Below are 18,016 nucleotides of genomic sequence, written 5' to 3'. Positions count from 1 at the left end.
CCCGCCAGTGGGTTTTCCATGGTCCTGAGTTTCGGATTCTCAGCTTAATTCTACTGACTGATATTACTACTTCGGCTCCCCAACCTTCAGCCCTTTGCAATCTTGGAAAGAAAAAAATTTCAAACATGACACTCAGGCGAACTCAGCAGAGCTACTGCCTACCACCCACACAGTCCAAGAAGTTACCCTATAAAAATCATGGAGGAACTTGGAATACACAAAAGAAGGGAAAGAAAATGAAGTCATGCAAAGGAACCGAACTAATCATTTTAAATACTTTTTTAACGTGTATGTGTGTGCTTGAGTGTATGTATGTGTACCATTCGAGTATAGTGCCCAAGGAAGCCAAAAAAAGAATGTCAGTTCCCCCGGAACTTTGGCTTACAACAGTGTGAGTTTCCTGATGTGGTTGCTGGAACCTAAACTCAGGTTCTCTGCAAAAGTAGTATGTGTGTTTAACAGCAGGCCATCTCATCAGCCCCCTAGGTTTGTATTTTTAAAAAAGATGTATGTGTATGAATGTATGTATGTGGAGGACAGGGGCAACCTGCATGAGTCAGTGCTCTCTTCCACCATGTGGATCACAGTGATCAAAATCAGATGGCTAGGAATGAAAGCAAGCATCCTTAGCTACTGAGCCATCTCACAAGCCCCATAATAAAGCTATTGAGCAAATGATAAAAATTACTCAACTGATCTGTTTAATTAGTAATTATTTTTACAGTAAAATTCTTGGGACCAATAAACCACTAGCCACTAACTGGCAAGACTGGATCACTCATATAGTCAAGGCCAAGTAGCCTAAAAGAGAAGCACATGGGCAGACCTCCAGTCACTCAAATGCCAGCTTCAGGGTATGTTATGGGTACTAACACACCCATGATGCAAAGATATACCTGTGAGCAAGACACTTATACACGGAATACATACATCATTAAATAAAAATAATCCAGGTATGGTCACGCATGCCTTTAACCCTAGCACTTGAGGCAGGGGAAGGTGGATCTCTGAGTCAACAGAGTGTGTTCCCCAGGGCAGCCAAGGAAATACAAACCCAGTAAATTGCCCTCGTAACTCCAATGTGTGTAGAACACCATGTGAACTCCTCCACAATAAATAAATGAGGGAAAACCACCTCAAAAGATAGCTACAAAGTTTGACTGAAAAATTCTTTCCTAGATTTTTTAAATTTTGTATGAGTGCTTTGCTTGCATATAAGTGTGTGCATCACATGTGTATCTGGTGCCCAGAACAGGGTGCTATATCCCCCAGAACTGCAGTTATGATGGTTGTGAGACAACGTGGGTGCTGAGCAGTGCATCCAGCAAGAACAGCAAATACTCTTTCCACCGGGCCACCTCCCCCAAGCACCATGCACACTCCAAAAACTATGAGAGATACCCGAGGACACCTTACCACGGGAGGGGAGAGTAACACCTTTGGGAGTGTTCCATGACACAGTTTTAGGAGCATACGCACCCTCTGAACAGCCCACAGAACCTCAGCCCTCAAACACTTCCTCTTGTAAATTCTTCTTGCTAACAATATTTTCACTTTCAGCGCTCTATAGAGCCTAAAATCTGAGGAATGATTCACTCAGGCTGAGTTTAGTGGAAATCCCTGAGCCCACAGAGCACATAGGTGGCCTTTCTTTAAATGTTCAAACAAATGGGAAAACTTTTTTTGCTTCTGATAAATTTTTATTCCTTGAACCATTTGTTATAGCACAACATGCATCTCCAAATGATAACAACATAAACAAAAGTATCAAATAAATAGATCCATTACACTTTCAACTTCGAGCTGTACACATTTTATCAAGGAAGTTCTGGAGATTATACTCTCATCACGTATTTCATTTCATAGTGGTCATTTACCTTAGTTGTGAAAAAAATCTTCACTTGTAACAGAAGTATAAAATATGACAAACTGCCATCAGGAAAATTATGCGGGTTAACATGGTCAAATTTTGCTTTTCGATATAAGTTCTAAAAGGCCATTCTCTTGAGTCACCACAGCACATCAGCCAGTCAGCATTTCATTTAGCCTTTTTGGAAAGGCCATCAGTTTCAGATCTAGGTTCTCTGAGATTCAGATCTGACTGCTTTCTTTCTTCAAGGAAATCACCAACACTACACTATTTTTGCAGGAGTACACATAAGGAATTAGTTTTTCTTTTGAGACAGTCTTGCCATGTAGCCCAACCTGGTCTTGAACTCAGAACCCTCTTGATTCAGCCTCACTAGTGATAGGCGTTTAGTCCATGCTGGCCCACATTGGACTCTGCTTGTGAATTTTCTTAAACAGGAAGCTCATGGCCAGCATCCACAGCAGTACTGTGCGGAGCTATGAGGGCAACAGAGACAATTCCTTGGCTCAGGTGAGCTTAGAGGACTAGGGGCCTGAAAACTCAGTGGCTGCCTGTCAATCTGAGGCAGTGTACCCTATGTTGTCTCTGGATTGCAAGGAATGACTAGTGAGGATAGTAGAAGAGCAAGCAAAGCTTTGAGATATAAAGGCAGCTCCTGTAAAGAGAAGTAGGGTAGTCAAACGTGAGTTTACCATTTGCCTACGACCGGAGCCTGACTGGTCAAGCCTGCATGAAAGAGAAACTGAATGGCTCATCTACCTGAAGTGTATAGGCATGAAGACTCTAGGTGGAGATATGAGGTGAGAGGACATGGCCCGGCTACCTAGTAACATGAAGGAAAAGAGCTAGAAAGTAGGAGAGCAGAACTGGTGGCCAATGATTACCTTTTCAGTCAAGATATTGCTGAGCACGCACCTCCTGAGCTTAACTTAGTCAGCTTTACAACAGAGAGGCTGGGCTCTCAAGGACCAGGCCAGAACTCACAAACAAGAGGGGATCTGAACTAAGTGTGCAGTATATGATCTAAACTCAGTTTTTCTGGGTCTAGGTTGTGCCTTCTGTGATCAGCTTAGGGATGATGCCTGCACAGAGCCATCCAAGAAAGAATCTCTGCCAGTTTGTAAGGTTTTTCTTCTCCAGGGGCTTCTGATCCTTATCTGTCACACTAAAGCCTTACTCTTTTCTACCTGCGACACAGGGATAATGAAAGGGTCTGTGTGAATTCTTCTCACTCTTACTTCCCACCAAATGCATTCCCTCAGATACAACTTTAGAAAGGACTCGACTGACAGGAATAAACTCAGACTCTCAACTAAGTCAGGACTTACAGGACTCCTCGCTATGAGTAGCCTGGTGCCTACTGCGTTTAGAGCTGCTAATAAACGCCTTCCCACATTGGCTGCATTTGTAGGGTTTTTCCCCAGTATGAGTTCGCTGGTGGACAATAAGCCGGGCGCTCAGACTGAACCTTTTTCCACACTGATTACACTCATAGGGCTTCTCGCCAGTGTGCGTTCTTTGGTGCTGAGTAAAGCAGGAGCTCTGCCGGAAGGTCTTTCCACACTGGCCACACTCATAGGGCTTTTCTCCAGTGTGGGTCCTCTGATGAACAACAAGCACGTAACTCTGACTAAAAGATTTCCCACACTGCTTACACTGATACGGCTTCTCTCCAGTATGAATTCTCTGATGCATAACAAGATGTGAACTGCGATTGAATGACTTCCCGCACTCATTACACTCATACGGTTTCTCTCCTGTGTGTGTTCTCTGATGCGACACCAGCTGAGAGCTCCAGCTGAATGATTTCCCACAGTAATTACACTCAAAAGGCTTTTCTCCTGTGTGAGTTCTCTGATGTGCAACAAGCTTATAGCTTTGACTAAAGGACTTCCCACAGTGATTGCATTCATACGGTTTTTCTCCAGAATGAATTTTCTGATGTGCAATAAGCTTATAACTCTGGATAAATGATTTCCCACACTGAGTGCATTCGTATGGCTTCTCTCCTGTATGAGTTCTCTGATGTGCAATAAGTTTGTAGCTCTGCCTGAAGGACTTCCCACACTGGCCGCATTCATAAGGCCGCTCGCCAGTATGAGTTCGTTGATGCACCACAAGAACATACCTTTGGGTAAAAGACTTCCCACACAGATTGCATCTGTATGGTTTCTCTCCAGTATGAATTCTCTGATGAGAAACAACATGTGAGCTGCGGGTGAAGAACTTTCCACACAGGTTGCATTTGTATGGCTTTTCCCCTGTATGAGTTCTTTGGTGTGCAATGAGATGCGAACTCCAGCTGAAGGACTTGCCACAATACTTACATTCAAAACGTTTCTCTTCAGAATAGTTTCTCATATTTTGAGGCAGAGATGGATTTGGGGCAGTTTTAATACATTTATACTGGCTCTCTTTAACAAGAACCCTCTGTTCTTCACTGAGGACTATGTTATGGTTCAAAACTTGCCCACGCCCTTTAAAGCCAAAGGTTTTACCTTCTAAAGGACCTTTTTTATGCAGATTTAGGGGTATACCATGGCCAATAGGTTGAATACAACCTTTAAATTCATTGGGTTTATCTCCTTTTGGGGTTCTTGTACACTGAGTGAGATGAATGCTCTGAGGGACTTTTCCACATTTGTCATTTTCAGGGAGATCTGTGTTATCACTACTCTTCTGATACCTGTTTGTAACAGTATCACCATGTAACTTTCTAATATGTGATACCTGTTTATGAAAATGGTTTCTGAGTGGTATCATGGGAAAAGAAACCCGGCTGGTACTCAGGCAACTCCTGTCAAGTTCATCACCCCTGTACACCGTCTCAGGAGGACCAGCTCTCCCTTGAGTAAAGGCCACTTCCTCCTGTTTATCCTGCTGTTTGTCCAACTGCTCCTCATAATCATGGAGCTCTTCACATGAAGATAGCCAAGGATCATCTCTTGCCAACCCCTCTATTTTCACTCCATGCGAGGGTTCTTCATCAGACACTGTCTGCTTTGAGGTTGTTTCGATTCCATGTACAGGTGGCAAGTCTGGAAGACCATATAATAAGACATCTGTATTAGTCACTTTTATCACCATTGTGACCAAATGCCCAACGGTAACAAGCTTTCATAAGGAAAACTTAATGAAGACTGACTTTGGCCTAAGGTTCAGTCTGTAATTACTTAGCCTTAGGTGCTTGTGCAGAACACTATGTCAAGAGGAGTGTGTGGAGGGGGTTCAATCTTTGGTAGCTAGGAATCAAAGAATGACAGAGAAACCAGAGTGCAGGTATAACCTGCTAAGGTACACAAAGAAAATGACACCTTTCTTCACACCAGACCCTGCATCCTGGTCTCTAGAACCTTCTAAAATAGTGTCACCTGCAACACTCACCACATGAACCTGTGGGGTACACTTCATAACCAAACCACAGCCATATCCCAAATAGTCTAGCCCCTAAAAAATTAATAGCTAGAATAGTGGGGTAAAGCCTACAACAAACTGTACAAATGTTTTGACTTATGTACCTATAACATGGATTGAGAAATGTCAGTAAGTTCAGAAGTGCCACAGTCCTGGCCAGGTGGCAGTGGCAGACACTTTTAATCCCAGGAGAGGCAAGAGTATCTCTGAGTTTGAGGCCAGCCTGGTCTATAGAGCAAGTTTCACAACAGCCAAGGCTACACAGAGAAACCCTGTCTCAGAGAACAAAACCAAAAACAAATAAGCAAAAAAAAAAAGTGTCACAGACAAACAGTATAACAAAGTCCTCAACTTGAACTTTTTGCATCTTAACTTTTATATGAATAAGCGAGACTTTAAATGCCATGGACTTCCATATTTCAAAATAAAATCACCTATAAGGGGTTAGAGAGATGGTTCAGCAGTTAAGAGCACTTGCTGATCTTGCAGAGGACACAGATTCACAGCTGCCTGTAACTCCGATTCCAGGTAACACGACATTCTCTTTTGCCTGGTGGCATCTGCATGTTTACAGTACCCATACTCAGGCCTACACATATATCCATGAAGTAAAAATAATAAATCTTTATGCAGAACCTACAGAAGTTCAAACAAATTTAAAATCAATAGGAATAAAACAGAAGGTATGAAAAAAAAAGCCCTAAAAGAAATAAAATAACCTTTCAATTCTTGTTGGTGCTACACAACTGTTCACTGAAATGCAAGTGGCTATATTTCTAGACATTTTTGGAGGCATGAAAATGACTAGCACAGCACAGTATATTTGTGAACCCAGGAACTGGGCTATCACATTACTCCAGTTCTCCAAACACTTGAGAGGCTATGGACTCTGGATTCCTGTGACTCAACAGAGATCAGAGGTTTGTACAGACCCTGAGCCTGAGTGTTAGGTCACTGCCTAAAGGGCCCACGTAGGTAAAGCAGTCACGCATACAGTCCATAAGACAGGAAAAGCAGCGACTACCAATGGGGTTTGCAAACAGACTTTGTGCACATATAACGCCTGCATGTGTGGTCCCTCAGCTGGCGTAACTGAGCTACCTACTCCTCTCGGTAAGACACCACTGCACCAGGAGAATGAGAGCAGGGGTGACTTCCAGAGCACCTTGATGTGTAATCACAGTAATGAAACAATGAAAACACAGTGACGGGTGCTGTGCAGGGAGGGAGCTGGTTGCATTCTATCAAAACGAAGATGCGGGGAGAGTCACTACACCCCCGAGTTCAGTCACCAAATCCTCCTGCCCCAGCTACACCTGTCTTGGAAGAGGTTGCTAGAGTAGAGTGGGAAGTCTTCAGCAGAGCCTGGGTTTCTGTAAGTTTTCTCCATACTAGGTGTGTATTGAAGACCTAGTTGCAGTTCAGTCACCCCTGTTCCTGTAGTAATCCAGTAAAGTTAACTGTTTATCAGCTGGACCTGGTTGCAATTGTCTGTTGGAGCACCACTGAGGTGAATAGACATTTTTTTTTCTGTATATCTTCCTGGGAAAAGTCACATAAAAACTGAACAAATGCATTAGTAAATTCTTTATATTCTTTGTCTTGCTTTAATTAGGGAACTGTGTGGTTTAAAAAGCTGGTAGAGAGGGCTGGAGAGATGGCTCAGAGGTTAAGAACACTGGTTGTTCTTTGAAGGGTCCTGAGTTCAATGCCCCAGCAACGACATGGTGGCTCAAAACCATCTGCGGTGAAATCTGGTTCCTCTTCTGGTGTGCAGGCAGAACATTGGATTTAAAAAAAAAAAAAAAAAAAAAAAGCTGGTAGAGAGACTGGACTTTGGATAGCCACACTGGAGAAAGAAGAAAATCACTGAGTATGGTCCCAGGCTTTGGCCTTTAGGATCTAAGAAGACTGAACATGCTCAAACCCAATAAAATATATTTTATATAAATTTGCATTCTCAGGGTGGGGCCACCTGAATTAAAAAGTCTACAAGGCTGAAGCACTGATTGCAAGAACATACGAATGTGCAGTGTTCTCCAATTCAGGTTTCAAAATGACTCCTGCTCTGCCGGTGCTCCCAAATCTCCAGGCACTCCACTGTACCCTCTCCCCAACACACTGTCCCCAGGCCTTCAGCGCAACCAGGCATCAGAGTGTTTCCAAGTTTCTCCAGCCCTGGGGGACCCCAGCCTTCTCAGTCTCCAGGAATCCTCTAACCCGTCAAGGAAACAGGAGCAGAGGGGCACCAAGAATACCAGGGAGGGTACCGTGAGCTAGAGAACACCTGTGAGTGTCCACGGGCTGCAGAAAGGGTTAACATGCAGGAGTGTCAGCGAGGTCTGAGAACAGCACGTAAGTTCTCTGGGCAGCATCTCCAGGAACACTGAAAGACTCCTGGGATGTATGGCCAGGGAGCCAGTGCTGCAGGTTGACCTTTGACCTTCACCTGCATACCACGGTGTGTTTCTGAGCATACACACACAAAAACAAATGTGAAACAAACAAACAAACAAACAAAAAACTGACCAACTTTTGTTTCTGTTTTTCAAGACACGGTTTTTCTGTGCATAGCCGTGGCTGTTCTGGAACTCGCTTTGTAGACCAGGCTGGCTCCACCTGCCTCTGCCTCCCTAGTGCTGGGAATAAAGGCATGTGCCACTATACCTGGCTCTAACCCACAACTTGTTAATTGGAAAAAAAGGATCAGGAGACAGCCCTTGTTTAAAGAGGATATAAGTACTCACCCCACAGGTCCCTGTGGCCCCCCAGGATCACAGTTCTCTCTGGGGTTTTCTGGGCACTGTTCCAAGTGCTCTGCTCCTGCTCAGTGAGGTCCACAGTCACAATCTTGAAGTCTCTGCTTTCCTAGAATAGCACAGTCTTGCTTAGCTGAGCACTGCCTGCTTTTACTTTTCCATGCCTGCTTTTACTTTTCCATGCTCGTGGAGAGAACTCTCACCACAGGGCAGTTACCCTTAAACCTACTACATGCAAAGCACCCTAACCAAGCTCAAACGCACTGCCAGGTCCTCCAAGAGGAACGCCAAACAAGTAGTATGTGAATTCTCTTCATCATCTTTACTTATTTATTTCAGGATAGGGACTGGACCCAGACCCTCACACATGCCAGGCAAGCACTCTACCACGAAGCCAGCCTTTTCAAAAGCTATTTAAGGGCTACTGAAGAGATGGCTCAACTGTCAAGAGCACCTGTTGCTGGTGCAGAGGACAAGGGTTTTCCCAGCACTCACTTGGTGTCTCACAAATACCTGTAACTCTAGTTCCAGAGAATCTGATATCCTCTTCTGACCTCAACAGATAAAAGAGGCACACATGTGGTGTACATTATATACACAAATACTCATATACATGAAATACTACAAAGAAATCTTTTATACTATTTATGTGAGCGGCTGTTGTGCCTCCATGTATTTATGTGTATGTATACATATTTATGTATTTATATGTAGGCAGTGCCTGCAGAAGCTGGAAAAGGGCATCAGATCCCCTGGTACTGATCTTACTGACCCTTGTGAGCTGCCATGCTAGGAACTGAACCTGGTTCTCCAGAAGAGCAGCCAGTGCTCTTAATCACTGGGCCATCCTCCAGCCCCTAGATTTCTATAATTTATTAGCATTATGGGTCTGTGTGATAGAGGGGCAGGAGCCTGCACGTGCCACAGAGGTATGCTGAGGTCAAGGGAACAGGCTCAGGTACTGGCTCTGGCCTTCTCTCCTACTGAAGAAGAGCTTTCTTGTTTCTGCCATGCTGCATGCTCCAGGCTAGGTGACTTGGCAGGTTCCTGGCAAATCTCCTGGCAAGACGGATATTTGGGCTGGTGAGGTGGATCAGAGGAAAAAGGCACTTGCCACTGAGTCTGACAACTTTGGGGTTCACAGGGGAGAAGGACAGAACTGACTCCAAGAAGTTGTCCTCTAACCTGCAAAAACGTGCTGTGGCCAGTTTGTGCACACACACACACACATACACACACACACACGCAAACACAAGTCTTTTTGCCTCATAACCCTGTGCTCCACTAAGCTGTATCTACTGCTACTCTCTGAGATCTGGATTCTATCTTGTGACTTCAGCATTGGCTAAGTCTAGCTGTCAGGTAAATCTGGCCCAATGCCTGATTTTCTAAGTGTGCATTTATTATAATTTAGTACTCCCAACGGCTTATGTATTTTAGGTGACTTATTTCTATATAGCATCAGAGTAACTAGCAAGGAGACTGTATGATCCATAAACCCAAAATGCTTACTCTCTGGCCACTGATATAAAAACAAAACAAAACAAAACATAAAAACATTACTGTTCTGTTTGGTTTTGGAGAATACGGAGGAAATCCCTAAGTGGAATTCACCAGTGCAAAATTCAGAAGAAACTTCTTTGATGTAGATGAGAAGAGGGAAGGAAGGGGATATATCTCTGTTGAGCAGTAGAGCCACCAGCGAGTGACTAAGGGCCTGAGGGGTGTAGCAAAGTGGTAGAGCGCCTGCCTAGAATCCCCCAGTGAGGGGCTGGGGTGTGGCTCAGTGGCAGAGCACTTATCTTGTACACAAGCATCCTGTATGTACTCCCTGGAACCACTAGTTATAACAAACAATAAATAAGGATGTAACCAATGAATCATGGATTGACTACTTTCAGCAGGGAAGAGGCTCTAAAAGCCTAGTGGATTTTGATACATAAACAAGTTCTGATGATAACTCTCTTGTCGCCAAAAACTGTAAATACCAAGCCATGGGATAGCTTTACCACCAAAAGCTCTGTAAACTGAGCAGACATTTGGACGAGGTGTTTGGAAGCTATGGCTCATGAGTAGGAGACGTGAGCTGAATTACAGGAAACTGCATGCACAAGCTGCCATATGTGCATTTTTCTTAGGCCCATCAATTTCACCAGAATCTCAAAGGATTTTTAAGGATTAGACCAAAACAGAATTCATAATGCAAGCTATTAACTGCCAGCTGGGCTGAACAATGATCTTGAAGGGTCTTTAAATCTCTTATTCCTGCTTCCTTATAATAACTATTCACCCCTCTTGTCTAATATACGTTCAACTATCAAGTAAAAGCCAGCAAGTTGGCTTAGCAAGTAAATGTTTGCTGCCAGCTGGACATGATGACTAATGCCTTTAATTCCAGCACTCAGTAAGCAGTAAGTTTATTAAAAAAAAAAAAAAAAAAAAGATACTTGCTGCTAAGCTTGACACCCTGAATTTGTTCCCAGAATCCCACATGGTGAAATTTGAAAACCGGCTCTTATAAATTAGTCTGAGGTGCATTTGCATACATACATACACCTATCTTAACAAAAGTCAAAAATAAATAAATAAAAAAAAATAAAAACAACAACCGAGAAAATCAAATAAATATTATTAGATTAAGCCTGGCAAGATAAAACACATCGGCAGTCCCAGCCCTTGGAAGGCAGAGACAGGAGGATTTCTACAAGCTGGAGACCGGAGAAGGTGGCACAACAATTTGTCTCTTAAATATTAATTGTCTTGGTGGCTGGAGACACGGCTCAGCGGATAAAATACTTGCTGCACAAACATTAAGATCAAACTTTAGACCCCGAGAACCTATGTGCAAGTAGTGCAGATGTGACAGCCGCGTGGAGCCCTAGGAGCATGGAGGCAGGGACAGCATCTCCTCAGCCTCCTACCCAAGCTAGACCAGCCAACCAGTGGGCTTTGGGCTGAACTGAGTGAGACCCTGCCTGTCAAGGAAATGAGGCAGAGCATAACTAAGGAAGACACCCTCCATCTTCCTCAGGCTTCCTCCTGCTGGTAAGCCGCTTCCGCAGCTTTTTCCCCAAGAGCACTGTGTGATCTGATTCCTGCATTGATACCACTGGTCCAATTGTTGAAACAGGTTAGTGAATTAGAGTTGGTATGTTTAATTTAAATATCTGCCTTGATCATACTCTGCCTTACTCCCAACACGGTCATTTGTAGGACCTGAAGCTCAGTTTTGGCTGGGGTGGTGGGCCAGCAAGTTTTTGTGATCCACCTGTCTCTGCCCTGCAACCTTTACACTGGTGCTGGACACTGGAATTTGGGTCTTGAGTATGCATAGCAAGTGCTTGTACCTACAAAACCATCCTCCCAGTCCCTAGCCTTCTCCACTCTTGTCAAGTATCTTTACACTGCAGGTCCCAGCCTCTCTCACTGACCATTTGCAGAGAATGGTTGTAAGAGTTCCCAGAGTGAGGGGCTGTAGAGATGGCTCAGAGGTTAAGAGCATTGGCTGCTTTTCCAGAGGTCCTGAGTTCAATTCCCAGCAACCACGTGGTGGCGCACAACCATCTATAAGGAAGTCTGGTGCCCTCTTCTGGCAAGCACAACATTGCATATAAAATAAATAAATAAATAAATCTTTAAAAAAAAAAAAAAAAAAGAGTTCCCAGAGTGCCCTTGACTTCATTCTGTACTGACCCTTCTCTGCGTAGAGTCAATTTACTCAGAGACTCACCAGGGCTCCTGGTAGGAAAACTGCTCTGCAGGTCATCTCCTCCTTTTCCCCACTATCTCCTTCTTACAGCCACTTGTAAGACAAGCTGAGCCTTTTCCCATCTGTGGTACTGGGGATTGAACCACAAGCCCTGTGCACGCTCACAAACATCACCAAGAGCTCTACTAGGCCAGGCCTCAAATCTCTCTAAAAGCTCAACTCCTCAACCTGCAGTGTTCTTGAGGCTCTCCACTTTGCACCTTTCACATAACCATGTTTCTTAGAAAAGCTGTTCACTCTTGCGTGTGGAGGACTGTGCATGTGTGTGAATCCTGGTTGACACTTCCTCAATTGTTTTCCATCTTATTTTTTTTGAGGAAGGATCTCTCACTGGAACTGAAGCTCACCAATTTTGCTATTCTGGCTGACTAGCAAGACTCAGGGCCCTTCTTGTCTCCATCCCCAAGGGCTAGGATGACAAGCATGCAATGATCAGTTTTTCAGAAATGGGGCCTCCCACTTAAGCCCTTGTGAATGTACAACAGGCTTTACCCACTTTGCCCCAGCCCACCACTCTTATTTCCACCCCCTCTCTCTAATCCCACCATAGCTCCCTTCGGTTTGCTGGCACAACCGTGCACATTTCTTGGGTGAAGAATGGGCTTGCCCAACTTACTTGGGGCACGACGTCCAGTGACCCAGCATCTTCTCCTTCCACTTCGATGATCATCTCTTGGGGTAGAACAAAATTCTGAGAAACCAAACACATGAGACAAAGGAGAGGGCAAAGAACTTGAAGGTGACGTAGGTGTGGAAAAAAGAAGAAAAGTTGAGACAGTCAAAATGTTAGAAAAAAGTTCTTCAGCCATGAATCTAGGTGAAGAGTCATCACTAAGAACCTTCCATATTTAAGATTTTTAGACCTTTATCTGTAGGAATTATTTTTCTTGCCACAATATCTAGAAGGCATTTAAAATTATTATTAAATTGTTTTAATTGTAAGTGGCTTAAGAATTAAGAGACTAATTTCTCCTAAATGGATTGGTGGAGACTCTAGAGATTTTAGTGATCAACCAGAATATAGACCCTGCCTCAAAAAAAAATAAGATGGAGAACAACTAAAGAAGAGTCAACCCAGGATTCACACACATGCGCAGTTCTGCTTATCATGGTAACGTTAATAAGCAAAAGATTGTCATTTGAGAATAACTCACACAATGAGGTCTTAGACACTGTTTAAAAGCATCTCAAAATGAGTTACCGAAAGGATTTAATATGACTTTTGTCTAATTTTAGCTAAGGTATTTAAATTCGGTAACATATTTTATTTCAAATGAAATACTGGGCCTTTGTATTCCCCTGAGTATCGGGAAGCACAAAAACCCACCCTTTCTGAGCTAGACATGGTGGTGCACCTTAATCAGAGCACTTAGGAAGTGGAGACAGGAGCTAAGTAGTTGAAGGAAGGTCACCCTCAGCTATACAGTGAGCTCCGGGCTAGGCCTCAACACATAAGACCCTGCCTTAAAATAGGGTGACGGGTAGGGTTACTGTCAGGAGCATAGGTGACAGGCACTGTTACCATCAGGAGCATGGGTGATGGGCAGGGTTAGCGTCAGGAGCGTGGGTGATGGGCAGGGTTAGCGTCAGGAGCGTGGGTGATGGGCAGGGTTAGCGTCAGGAGCGTGGGTGACGGGCAGGGTTAGCGTCAGGAGCGTGGGTGATGGGCAGGGTTACTGTCAGGAGCGTGGGTGATGGGCAGGGTTACCGTCAAAAGCGTGGGTGACAGGTCACTGACAGAAGCAGCTGCATGCCCAGAGTGCTGGCACAGCTTGCAGGCAGCTCAACAGGCCCAAGGGTTCTCCTCTGCAGCAAGCCTCCCAGAGTCTCCATGCAACCAATGGTTTTTGCTTCCGCTCACTCCAGGGAACAAGTTCGCCTGGCTGCAAGTTTCCAGTTTATTAGATCTGTGACATTTTATTTACTGATCCCCACTCCCCAGAGGGAACACTTTAATCTGGGAGAAGCTGCTCTACAACATTCCTAGGTTCAGAGAAAAAGCATCTCTCAAATAGTATGTGAAGAGCAACAAGAGTACCACCTGTACCTTCTTATGGCCTCTGCACAGGCACATGCACTGGCAGACACACGGGTATACATGCAAACACGTGCTGGTTACTCTTCCTAAAAGCTACTGCCCGTTAGGGATCAAACCCCTTAAAGTACTGCAGAGGGGATTCTGAGGCTCAGGCTGTGGGGCCACGCAGGGAAGAGCTGAGGCTACTGCAGGAGGGCTGGCTGGACTCACCTCCACACAGGCCTGCAGGGACTCCAGGGACTGCTCATCTTGCTGCTCCATGGTCTCCTCCAGTGGGTGGTGCCGAGCTGCACAAACAAAAGACGCTCAGAGCACTGCCACCCTCCAGCCCATCCTGCCTGTCCCCCATTAGCTTCTGGAAGTTAATGCCCCAAGAATTATCCAAGAATCCCTGTGCTCTTCCTCCACCTCATGTTCAAACATCGCCTTCTGCCCAGTACCAAAACGTGCAGCTCCAATCTGACCTTCACTGGGTCCTGGGAGCCTCACAAACACCCAGCACACAAAGAACCCCTTAATATTACATACTTTACTGGCCTGAGCATGCCACAAGCCAGCACCTCTTCCTATGGCCAGAAAACACTGACCAAATAGATGAAGCTCAGGACCCAGCCCTAGCCTTCCTGGGAACTGATCTTACAAAGAACACTGCCTTTCATCAGCAAACATCCCAGAGCTCAGGCTTCCTATCCAAACAGCTAGGGACAGGACAGACTCCTCCCTCCACCATCCAACCAGGATCTGGCTGAGATACTTACCCAAACCCTCAGGGTCTGAATTTGTAGCTCAAACCAATTCCTCCATCTGTCTGGAGGGCTTTCAGACCAAAAGCTGCAATAGTCTACCCAAGACTGGGGACTTCTGGCAGGCACAGCGCATACTGGCCTCTGCCAAGCCCAGAACCTGTACTCCTGCAGCTCAGAGGTCTTTGTGCCAACTGGATGTCACCATCTTGGAAAGCAGGGCAGCAGTTGACCAAGCCCACCCTAGGCACTCAAGCCCACCCTAACCCCTTGCTGGCTTATGTGGTGCTGAGGACGGAACCCAGGGTCTGAGCATGCTCATAAGCATCTACCCAACTGAGCCACACCCCAGCCCCCAGCTTTCTCACTCCAGCACTAATAAATAGCCCTACCTCCTTCCCTCCACCCACACCAGCAGGCCCTGGCTTGAGTCTCAACCTGGCAAATTGCTGCTGTAATACCTTCCTGGGTACCTGAATCCCAGGGAGACCCTGTCTTACTCCACACTTGAGCATCAAATGGTTGTGAGTACAGCAAAATCCACATAGACCCAGCACTATATCTAAAGTACATTTCTAGCTGGGCCCTGTGGAACATGGCTTTCACCCCAGCAGGTTCCCACCCCAGGATCTTCTGGACTGGGCACTCTGCCAGTCTGGGGCTCGTTTTTTGTCTTGGTTGTGGATCCTTAGTTTTTGAGACAGGGTCTCATGTAGTCTAGGCTGGCCTCACACTCACCTTTCTCCTGCCTTTACCTCCCAAGTGCTGTGTTTACAGACCTGGTTTATGAAGTGCTAGAGGTGAAACCGTGGGCTTCATCCATGCACTTAACCAACTGAATTACACCCCCAGCTCCAGTTGGAGTTCTTATAGGAGTCTGTATCCCCTGGTGCCTTAAGTCACAGCTGCCACAAAGGTCCCAAGGTCTCCCATGCAGAGCTGCAGTTAAAATATATTACCTAAATCTGAGCATATAGGTCCAGAACCAGTCCTGGGACCTCAGCACTTGACTAAGGGTTCTCACGCCTGGGCTGGAGCTGCTTCCCTGTCTTCTATACCACCATCTTAAAAATCTAGGCAGTCTCTTGTTTCAAGGCAGAATAGCCCAAAACAAAGGTACCAACTCTTTAAAGATGCTTGTAGCATCTACCTCCTGCATAGAGCTGGGGAGTCCTTTGAGTTGTAGATTCCTTACCTCCTAGCTGTGAACTGAACTTGAACACTTCAGAACCCTACATTAGTCTACATGGGTGCTGGGATTCAGGTCAAGATCCTCTAACCCTGGCACGCACAGGGGCCTTCTGCTGAGAATCTTCTGCTAGACCCTGGCACCCTCGATCTGGTAAAGGACTGTCTAAAGGATTATAATCTGAAGCAAAGCTGCCTCTCCTGAGGCAAGAACTGGGAGCACCAGCCTGCTCTGTGTGTACCCACTTTCTCCAAACCAAAATGCTCCTGTCTACAGGGAGAAGGGGGCTCTTAAGACTCGGAACTAAACAAAACACAAAAATCTCATAAGCTGAGACTTTAAGATGCATACACACACACACACACACACACACACACACACACACACACACCCTTCCACAAGCTTATACAAGCACCGGCTGGGGAGGGGGACCCTGCCCAGATGAGCTGCCTTCCAGTCTGCAGGCATCTCCAGAGATGCAGCTTTCCTGAGTCATCATCCCCCGTGGGCTTTTCAGTGACGTAGCTGAGTCATCCATGCTCCTATGTGTGGGTGCTCCTTCACCCATACTTCTGTAAGGAACAAAAATAAACCCACCAGCTAAACTGGGGTGTGACCATTTCTTTGGTTGGTTGTCATCATGTCTGATCTAGGAACAGAAGCCACATGTATCTCCAACAAACAGGACACTCCCAGCTTTGCAAGGAAAGTGTCTGCCCAGGGTAGAACTGCCTTTCCAGAATGCTGGCTGGTGCTTCCAACACAAACACCTGATCAAGAGTACAGAGACAGTGACACAGCTCCCCTCTGGGAAGAAGAATCTGGGCACTGGAAGGCTCTCCACGAAATAGGGATGGGAGAAGAGGGCCTCTCAGTGCTTTAGATCGCAGACCCGAAACTGCTCAGGTCACATCCCCAATGCACCGTGGTATCTCCCTACCCTCTGAGCTGATTCTGCAGATAGCCCTAAGGCCACCAGATTCTGTTATTTAGGAGCTACAGGTGACACACCCTATAATGGATTCAGTAGACTAAACGGGCCCACTCTCCCCACATCAGGGTCACATTTCATGCCCAGGAAACAGGAGAGACTCTGCTCCCCGTGACAGGAATAAAGAAGCAACCTGATGACAAGCAGGGACAACTCATCAACTATGTGGTCTCGAAGCTCCCTCCTTCCTCCAAACCAGTAAGGGGCCCCGACTGTATCGCATGACCTGAACTCTGCTCACCTCAGAGGCCCCGCCATGCTGACTTTCCAGGGCGATAACACCTCTTCTAAAAATCTTTTGTCCAAAAGGTGAAGTGCCTTAGTGCACCCCTTGAGCTTTTCAATTATCTCCCCCATCACTATGCCTGTGTTCTGTCTTCCATCTTCATGGACATCCTCGGTCCCAAACAAGTCCCGCCACGCACCCAATCGGCGCATGCGCGCACGGCACACCCAGCTGCTCAGCCTTCACAGACCTCCGCGACCCAGGACGCCAGGACCGAGGCACAGGAACCGCGACTCACCGACGGCGCCGCGTCCAGTTTCCCGCCCAGATCCTGCGCATGCGCACACCGAGGACTGTGCGCGTCCCGCGGCTCTCACTCACCCGGGCGTCCGCGAGCCCCCGGCGTGGGCCGGGTCGGGCCTGAGCCGCGCACGACTCAGCGTCAGCACGAAATTGGGCTCACCGCCTCCGGCCCCAACCCTGAAGCACATCCGACATGATTCGAGTCCACTCGAGTCAGTATCCGCCAGGTCGCTCCGTGTAGACTGAGCCCGGTCAGGAAGCTGGGCCAGAGCAGACGGCCGCGCACACATACACACACACACATACGTGCACACACACACAAACACATACAAATGGCTGCTCTGCCGGCTAAACCCGGAAGTGGGTGGTACCCACTGGAAGGAACTACAATTCCCAGAAATCGCAGCGCCAAGGGGCGGGTTCTCGAACGCGAGGGACTGGAGTACGGCTGCGCGGTCCGTCCCAATGTTTGAGAAGCCAACAGGCAATCCAGGGCGGGGCAGGGACCTGCGTAGGGTGTGGCCAAGGGGAAAGTCCTCCGCTAAGGCGAGGGTGAAGCTGGCTTGGAGGCTGCCCAATCTAGGAGACCTGATGTCCCCATTTTATAATTCAAAGAGCCCTTACCGAGCCTGCGGAATGGCTCAGCAGATGAAGGCGCTTTGCTGCCAAGCGTGACGACACAAGTTGGATTCCCGGAACCAAATAAATATATAA

At 46.4% G+C, this 18,016-nt stretch overlaps 1 protein-coding gene across 8 annotated transcripts; it reads right to left on the bottom strand.

The window, feature by feature from the left end:
* Positions 1-1,678: 1,678 nt before the first annotated feature.
* Positions 1,679-17,663, bottom strand: LOC132647086 (zinc finger protein 180-like). 8 transcript variants are annotated; one of them, XM_060366362.1, is made up of 6 exons: positions 17,381-17,663; positions 14,061-14,137; positions 13,521-13,695; positions 12,429-12,503; positions 8,032-8,152; positions 1,679-4,908 (listed from the first exon to the last, which is right to left on the bottom strand). In XM_060366362.1, the coding sequence occupies exons 4-6, from the start codon at positions 12,480-12,482 to the stop codon at positions 3,188-3,190; spliced, it is 1,896 nt and encodes a 631-aa protein (XP_060222345.1). In that variant the 5' UTR covers positions 12,483-12,503; positions 13,521-13,695; positions 14,061-14,137; positions 17,381-17,663; the 3' UTR covers positions 1,679-3,187. The 8 variants fall into 8 exon arrangements, with proteins under 8 accessions (XP_060222345.1, XP_060222342.1, XP_060222339.1 ...); XM_060366359.1 differs by lacking the exons at positions 13,521-13,695; positions 17,381-17,663 and adding exons at positions 14,609-16,354; positions 17,015-17,291; XM_060366356.1 differs by lacking the exon at positions 13,521-13,695.
* Between the last annotated feature and the right edge of the window lie 353 nt (positions 17,664-18,016).

Source organism: Meriones unguiculatus, chromosome 14 (genome assembly GCF_030254825.1).
Source record: "Meriones unguiculatus strain TT.TT164.6M chromosome 14, Bangor_MerUng_6.1, whole genome shotgun sequence".
NCBI lineage: Eukaryota > Metazoa > Chordata > Mammalia > Rodentia > Muridae > Meriones > Meriones unguiculatus.
Note: the sequence above shows the minus strand (reverse complement) of the source record. Positions and strands in the feature narration are given on the sequence as shown.